This window comes from Rhipicephalus microplus, chromosome 2 (assembly GCF_043290135.1).
Source record: "Rhipicephalus microplus isolate Deutch F79 chromosome 2, USDA_Rmic, whole genome shotgun sequence".
Taxonomy (NCBI): Eukaryota; Metazoa; Arthropoda; class Arachnida; order Ixodida; family Ixodidae; genus Rhipicephalus; species Rhipicephalus microplus.
Genome location: NC_134701.1, coordinates 54,094,581 through 54,103,411, shown reverse-complemented (window position 1 = coordinate 54,103,411; position 8,831 = coordinate 54,094,581). Strand labels below are relative to the sequence as shown.

General features: G+C 44.8%; 1 protein-coding gene across 1 annotated transcript; it reads left to right on the top strand.

The window, feature by feature from the left end:
• Positions 1–477: 477 nt before the first annotated feature.
• On the top strand, positions 478–1,552 carry LOC119169917 (uncharacterized). Its single transcript, XM_037420919.2, has one exon. It carries the CDS (start codon positions 478–480, stop codon positions 1,183–1,185), a length of 708 nt encoding a protein of 235 aa, XP_037276816.2. The 3' UTR covers positions 1,186–1,552.
• The last annotated feature ends 7,279 nt before the right edge of the window (positions 1,553–8,831 follow it).

The window sequence follows — 8,831 nt, the reverse complement described above, 5'->3', positions numbered from 1 at the left end:
AGCAACCAGCACGGCTTTCAACAGGGTCGCTCCTGCGAGACGCAGTTATTCGAGCTGGTCTCTGACATTTACGAAGCTGTTAATGACTCATCGCAAATAGATGCCATATTTATCGACTTCGCCAAGGCGTTCGATAAGGTAGCTCATAACCGTTTATTACAAAAACTTCGCTATTTTAATATACATAGTCAGGTTGTGAATTGGATAAGGAATTTCTTAACCGACAGGTACCAATTTGTAACTGCCAATGAATTTTCTTCCTCACGATCACTGGTCAAGTCAGGGGTGCCTCAGGGCTCTGTATTGGGGCCTATTTTATTCCTGTTGTATGTAAATGACATCAGCAATAGCATTTCATCTACAGTTCGATTATTCGCAGATGACTGCGTAATTTATAGACGAATAACTACCACCTCTGATAGTGACGCTTTGCAATCTGACCTTGCGAAAATTGCAGTTTGGTGTGAACAGTGGCAAATGGAGATAAATACTTCGAAAACTAAGGCTGTATCCTTCACTAGAGTGTCTAATCCTAAGCTTACTCATTATTTGATAAATGACTCAGTCATCGCGCGTGCGCATACAATAAAATACTTGGGAGTTCATTTATCTTCTAACATTTCATGGAGTGACCACATCGAAGCAATCTGTAGCAGTGCATGCAAAACTCTTGGTTTTATCAGGCGTAACCTTTATTTGGCAAACAAGTCTACTAAATTATTGGCCTATGCGACGTTGGTTCGCGCAAAACTAGAATATGCATCTTTTATTTGGAACCCGCACCAGTCTTATCTCATCAACAAACTCGAAGCAATTCAAAATAAAGCAACCCGCTTCATTACCAAAGATTATTCACGAACATCAAGCATAACTAACCTAAAAAAATCTCTGAATCTAAGCACCCTAGAGAATAGAAGAATCATAGCACTTCTATCTCATTTCCACAAACTTTATCACTCATCATCATCGTTCCGCGTACGCCACATCACGGCCGCCCATCGTATCTTTCCGCGCCTGGATCATCCCTTTAAAGTACAACCCGTTTTTGCTCGAACAAACTTCTTAAGTAAATCCCCCCTCTTTCTCGCAATATATCACTGGAACAAGCTACCTGCCGACGTCGTTTCTTCCCAAAATCATGAAGATTTCATGAATAAACTTAAAAGTTATTTTAATGAAAGTTAATATTGTTCTTGTGCATATCTGTTTTGTTGTACTTGTTGTCGTTGTTCTTGTACGCGGTATTTCAATGAACGTGAATTATCCTTTCTTTGCATCCTTTTGTTGTTTTGAACACTGCGAAAATTTTCCTTAGAGTTTTGTTGTCCTGTTCTTTTCTTTTTTTTTTGTTTCTTTTTTAGTAGTACTTTCTTTATTCCTCCACGTAGCATCTCTGTACTGTTAAGTAATAATATCTCTACATATGTATGTGCATATTTATATCAATCGTTTGTATTTGTTATTCAAATTATACACTGTAATTGTAACAGCTTTATTGTGCTACAACTCCCCTATGTAATGCCTACCCAGGCCTTTAGGGTACTTGAATAAAAAAAAAAAAAAAGACAGCCATCAGTAGAAACCAGGGCCAAACAATCGAGTTTAAACTGTGTTTTGCCGGAAATGAAACGAACATATTATGCAACAAACGGCATCGTAAACTTTTTCTTTGTCTGGCCTGCTGAGCGTTGAGTAGTGAACTTCAAGAATAACGAAGTTTCCATGCGTCCGTTCATTTGACTTTCACCACCAAACTCTATCTGGTGCCATCGCGTCAAGTGAACGGAACGAGAGGCAGGTAACTGCGTTGCCAACAACACTTGTGTGGGGCCACGTTAATACGCCTCTGAGATGTTATAAAAGATACTCTTTCGGTGAAAACTCGATGCCGAAGTGCCTCGGTTTAATTTATTTGTGCAAAAGACAGGGTTCTTGTTAAGAACAAAGAAGTGGACTACTCAAGGCTCAGCTTTATGGAGCCATCCAATACGGTGAGCGTTTTTCTCACTTGTTGCCGTGGCTAAGTAACAATGAAATTTATGCGTTGCTAAAGAAGTATCAAATGTATTCGATGTTTACTTGTTGTTTGGTTCACCTAACACACAGTTTATTTTTTCCGCTTGCCTGTGTCGGCCTATAATAAACATGTCTGTTCAACATCGATAATTGCTAGGCTTTACTGTGCCAGCAAGATATCCTTCTGAGGCACGCTGTAGAGTGCGCACCAAGATTGTGACCGCTTGGGGTTCTCCAATGCGCACGTATCTTTTGGTTCACGGGTGTTCTTATATTTCGTCCCCATCGAAATGCAGCCATTGTGGTCGGAGCTCCATCCCGCACTATCTAGCATAAGACCGCGACACCACCCATGCTATGCTGTCACAGTGGCGTGCTTGATCAACGTCCACGTACATACATACCGCAGACAGGGTGTACATATGCCACCAGAAAAAAAGTGATGCCGCAGCCACTACTTATTCGTTTTTTTTACTACAGAAGTGCGAAGTGTAGTATCGTCACCACATGGGCATAAAATCCGGTACTACCATAGCAGAAAATCCCAACCAGAAAATGATCACGAGGAAGTTGCCATCACTGCACCACACTGTCTCTTCAATGTCAAATGCATATATGCAGTCCGCTTTGCAGAGCTTCTGTTCGTTTTCAAGTGCAATTTATGTGAGAGTAGCCTTCAGACAGTTTTTTAAAACCACAGTGCAGTATTACTGGCGCAATGGCTTTTAGAGCTGTTCGTTCCAAAATGAAATTCGGCAGCACAACGCCTGCGTGCTCTCTCTGCAGTCGGTCGTCTGGGCGCGAATGGCTCAGTTCTGTTGCGACTCTCTGTCAAGTGCTGTTTTTTCGGTGAGTCACTTATCCCGTCCTGGTCTCCTATGAAACAATGCAAGTTTAAAAAATGCACGTGAAAATGCATGGATCAATGCAAGTGAAAAATGCATGAAAAATGCATGGATCAATGCAACTCTCAAAAAGCACGTGAAATTTCAGAGGTTTATTTAATGTGAAAATAACATAGAAAACCACATCAGCACATCTTTTATAGCATCTGGAGATACCATATTAAAATTAACAAAGGAGCCTTGCAATACTCCACAAGTGTTGGTGCTGAAATTGCGTTTGCATAAATTCTTTCATCTTGTGTTGTCTATCTTGTGGTCAGTCATCCTCTTGTGCAGTATTAGCATATGTGCGTTCAAGAATAATCCAGAGGTTAAAGTTCGCGTGGTCGTGCGTCTTAATGTCCCGTTATAAATTTATACAGCCATAGGATATAGCTGCAGACTAGTTCACCAGCACTATGCCCATAGAGCCTTGCTGAACTCGCCTCCTAGTTTGGGCTGCATTACTGAACAGCAGTAACTTGAAAAGCTGAACTGAAAAATAAATGGTTTGACTTGGTATATTTAGAAATAAAGTTACAAAAATTGGGTTCTGGTATTCTTATTTAGAGATTGCTTGTGTGCGCAATACTTGCACTGAGCAGTTGTTTTAGTTATTTTTTTAGCTAATACTTGATGGAACAGCCTATTTTACAATTTCTCGCTAAACCGAAAGGGAATTTGTATATAATACTAGAAAGTAACTAGACTTGTGCAGTTTTATGGTCTACATGAAGGGAGGGTAATAGGAAATGCAAGAAAAAAGGCGAAAATGGACGATTTAGTGGAATGGTCTGTTGTTTCCACACTAGTCATTCAATGGTCAGTCGCCTTGAAGTATACTACAGCGTGAAGCTCGTACGAGGCTGCTATAAGCTGCTAGGGGAAGATCCAGGGGCATAATGTGAAGTTTAACTGCTGAGGAATGCCACTGGGAAGAAGCTCATAATAATAACGGTGGAATATTGGCAAGCCAATGGTAGCCGATATTTGTCGTAAAGCAAATGCTGGCGTATAAAAGGCACTGTATTGGCAGCAAAGTGGCTCGAGAATGCTCCCATGCTGGATTTATGCTGGGCAACTACGTCGGTGAAAGGACAGGGCCTTCATTGGCATGTGTAGAGTGGGCCGGTATCGGCTGGATATTGGCATATGAACGGCTGAACGTGGGCCCCTGGTCGGCTTGAACATCTGTTCTACATCAGAAGAAGCTGCACTTAACCGAGATGTCGACATTGGTGCAATATTGCGGCCGACGTTAGCCGCTACGGGTCCAAGATTGGTCTAACGCCAGTGTGCTGCCTGGAGCTGAAGCATTAAAGGCTGTAAATGACAAGTTTTGGAATTGAGTTTCACGACAGTGTTTTAGAGTTTAATGTAGTGCACCAGTTATTGCTTTTAGTTATTTATAGTATGTGCGATGTTATAAAGGTTCTAAAATGTTGTGCATTTGTCTCGTGTAGTCCGGTTAGTGCAAAGAGAACAGATTGAATGGGTGCATTCAAATGTTTTCTATTGTCAGATTCAGTTTATGTCACAAAAAGAAAAGTGCGTTTTTTATATTATCAAGTATTATGGAATTCTCTCGCCTAAAGGATGAAAACGAATGCTTCCTAAACCTACTTTCTTACTGAAATGTCTTGTTGACTTGTTTTATTTTTGCACCGGTCGGTAACAAATAGTACAACCGTTCACCGCTAATGGTACGCGCGATCCCTTCTGCGCACTAAATGCAATGGTTCAAGCGTTCTCTACTGGTTCCCCGAAGAGAGAGAAAACGGTAAGATTAATCCCTTTGTTGGCCTGTAGTGGTCACTGCAGAAAACACGGTCTTTAAATCCTTGTAAGAGAAGTAGCCATTCAGCAAAATGCTTATAATAACGAGTGCGCCAAGACTCTCTTGAGTGAACGGCTCAGCGGCTCCCCGAGAGCGGAAAGGCGAAGGTCAGGCTCGCAGTGCCCCCAGAGAGTTGCGGTGGCAGGCAGCAACAGCCCCCCGTGCACAGGCTGTAAACAGAGCGCACGTCACGTACTCCAGTCCGGGCGTGGACGAGCGCACTCGTTGTAGGACGAGGGGTAGCCTCCGAGGTCGTGTCGCTGGTACCGGTGAGCGCATCTCTGAAGGAGCGTCCTTGATTATGGAGGTGTTGCGGCCAGGGGTACTAGCGTGCTGCAGGGCTTGACGGTGAGTCACGGTGGCGGGGGTTTAAGCTATGATGACCGCGGGCCTGCGATGAAGCAGCCAGGCTGGGCAGTGGAGCTCGGTTGCAGAGTGTTTCCCGCTGCAGTTTATGCAACGAAGGTGTGCTTTGCCCGATTTTGGGGCGCGATTATGCCGCAGTGCAGGCACCGTTCGTCTTGAGAGCAGGTGGCGGTTCTGTGTCCAAAGCAGCCGCAACGGGAGCGCTGAAGGGGCCGGGACTCTCGGGGTCGAATAGGGTGCCTTTGCTTGTAAAGTAGTATATCCAGCTACACGGTAGTCCCAGCGAAGGTGAAGGTGAGGCAGTTGCCTCTACATACAAAGAACATAAGGGGCACAGGTGAAGCAATGTTTTCGGCAAGGTCCTCAAAAGAGATCGCTGGGTCCACTCCAAAACCCATGCTAACACAGGTGTTTAGGTCTAGTTGTTTGGCTCGAACCTTGATCTCGCAGATCGTTTCAACCTGAAGTAGGGTGGTCAGATCGGCGATAGGGTGGGTGTCGACAGCAACAAAGTTGTGCCGCAAATTGTCCCTCACTCGCTGTGTAGCTGGAAACCCCGAAAGAAAGGCGGCAACCCTCGACGCAGCCAGGAAGTTAGCCTTCTTCCCGACGGGCTGATAGACGATGGCGGCCGCACATCCACTCGGAGGAAGGTCGCCAACAACGTGGGGAACGTAGGAACATGGAGGCGTGATTGGGGACACGCCGCGCTCACTATAGGCGGCCGCCGTTTCCTCGGCGGCCGCAGTTGTTGAAGGACAAGACGAGGAGGTGTTGCTGCCAGGGGGTATCCCTCACAGATAGCCATGGCCATGACAGGAGACGAGGAAGCTCCGGTGTGCGCCTTCGCTTTGCTCGAAGGTTGGGAGAGGGCGGCAGTGTGATAGCTGCTGACTTTCTGCGGCTGGCTTTTCTTGAAGCTTGCTGGCTTTGATTTCGCCTTCTGCTGCTATGTTGGCAGTGAGGATGATGCCTAGGCTGCCACGACGGCATCCTGCTGTGGTTTTTTTTTTAGGTTGCCTCGCTGAGACCCATATGTAGCCCTTAAAAGTGCTGCGTGCTAAGAGGGTGGAGTGAAGATCGGGTTATGCGCAAAAACACACGACCTTCTCAATTAAAATCTCATCCGCCTCTCTTTTTTGCATCCTCCCTCGCCCAGCGTCTCTACTTTGGGCTTGTAGGCTGAGAAAGGCATTCGTGGAATTATCAGTGCGCGGACGAGGCCACTCGAGGACCACGCCGTTCACGCAGTCCTCCTAGCTCGCAGTGAACCCTTGCTTATGTTCAACGAGATAACGAATCACTTGTGTTTGTCAAGATAATATTCCCCATCTCACACACTGGCTTGTGTAAGGCACGGGCAATAGATTATCACAAGCCCGTGCGTATCTTAACCAAGTTGTTCCGCATGTTATAAATGGCGTGAGACAGCCATCACATCGGGAAGACTTGCCTGTTAAGAATATTTGGTTGCTCGCCCGCTTTTAATCGTACTGTCACAGGTCCCGTTCATTAGGGAGGCGATCACTGGACTAATTTAAATTACTGAAATATTGGACCCCCAAACTGCACAACGAAAGCGCGGACAATTTTGAAGTGGTCCTATTTGGCGCGCCAGCGGACGCCGGCTGTGGCCAAAGAACAAGCCAGAGCCGAGAGTTGATAAACAAAACAAAATTATATTCTCACTTGTGGCAGATCAAATCTATACAAAAATATGTACACTTGACATAGTTGAATACGGTATGTCCCCAATCAAGCAACTTACTACAGAGTACAATCAGCCACACTCGAAACAACGGACACAAACTACAGTACGCACTACAATGCAGTTGCATGCATCAAACAACCAAGACACTTAAAGACTAAAGAGTTCGAAAACTTATTCAGTCCTAAGTCCTTGGAACAAAAGTCTGAATGATACTCTTCCGAAAATTATTCACTCAAAGTCCAGCGCTGTTGTTCTTCCGCTGCCCCCGAAGTTTCTCTTCCAGCAAACCTCGCGTCTTCAATTGGCCGCTCTCCAAGCACCAAACCTCTTCGCCGGTAACACGTCGGCTAGATAAAAGTTTTGTTGTACCATATGTATTGTGTTTGAACAAAATATCATTATAGAGCTTGTTTCAAGAAAATTCTGGTGTTGGTGTGCAGCGTCGTTGGCTGTGAGCAAAATATTATCTGCGTGACCCAAAGACCATTAAATAGATGAATAAAATATAAACCAAGGCAGCATCTGCTGCTATTCTAGATGCTGCCTTGGTTTTTCGTTGGAATGCCTGCGGAAGACGATGGATGCTGCTCTGTCGTCATCGATGCGCAATGCTGTGGAGTGCGCACTTTCTGGACTTGCTTCAGCAGGCGTGACATCACTGGCATGCAGTGTACAAAAGGGACAGCGCGAGAACATCGGCTTTAGAAGGCAAACGACTTGGCTGACGAGCAAGGTGTCTATAACGCCGTTGCTGCTATTGCAGATGCTGCCTTGATTTTTCGTCAGAATGCGTGCGGAAAACGACGGATGCTGCTCTTTCGTCATCGATGCGCAATGCTGCGAGAGTGCAAGCTTGGAGTGCGCACTTTCTGGGCTTGCTTCGGAGTGGCTGACGTCACCGGCATCCAGTCTACAAAATCGACAGTGTGAGAACATTGGCTTCAGAGGGCATGGCACTTGGCTAACAAGCAAGATGTTTAAAACGCCGTTGTTGCTATTGCACGTCAGTTACAGCTCTACGTATCGTAGTGATAATAGATGCTTGTTAGTTCTGCGTGCCCTCACAGATTCCATGCCATTTTGAAGGATTGTTGGCCAGTGCTGTTGCTGTTGATGGCTGGCGACGTTGAGGGGAACCCTGGCCCAAAGACTGGGGAACTTTTGCAGGAAATTTTTGATAACAAAAAGCTTTGGATAGCAAAATTGACGATATCAGCAAAGAAATTGCTGAAGTCAATGCTAAAACAGAAAAAATGCAAAGTGTGCTGTCGATGTTTCATGAAATGAAAGATAAAATGAATAAATTTGGGACCACCGTGCGAGAGCAAAATGATAAATTAATCAAACATGAAAAAAGAAGCACATGAAATAGTCTCTTAGTGTGTGGCCTCCCTGAATACGCGAACGAGTCTGCGCAAGTGTTAAAGAGACGCGTTGTGAATGACGTTTCTTTAAATGTTCTTAGCGTAGAAGTTACTACAATGGGAAGAGTTCTTCAGATCGTTAAAGTAAACCCGGATAAACCGAGACCAGTGATCTTGAGGTGTTACTACGACAAAGAAAAAGATACCATTTTGAAAAGCTGCAGAAACTTAAACGAGCTTTGATCAGACTAAGTAACTATTGTGCAAAGGAAACTGTGCAGATACGGAAGAAGTTATGGGAAATCGCTGCCACGGATAGGAAGGTAGGTGCGAAAGTAGTTCTCGTGCATAATAAACTTAAGATAAAAGGTGACCTATACGCATGGTATGACAACAGAGGCAAGCGCTAATTGCTTTCGGGCAAACCTGACACTGATAAAACGAAACAAAGTGAGCGCGCTGTATCAACTAAGTCAAACAAATCTGATAGCCCAGGCAGCTTTTTCGAGATACCAAGAAAATAGCTAGGATTGCTCCCATTCAATGCTCACAGTGTAGTGAACAAGACTACGCAGCTTGAGTACTTATTTCTCTCACACGATCCTCATATATTCACAATAACGAAAACATGCTTGCATGAAAATGTACCGAAT

Excerpts from the sequence above, each read along its gene's own strand:
- LOC119169917 (XM_037420919.2), top strand. The coding sequence starts at position 478 with ATGGAGATAAATACTTCGAAAACTAAGGCTGTATCCTTCACTAGAGTG.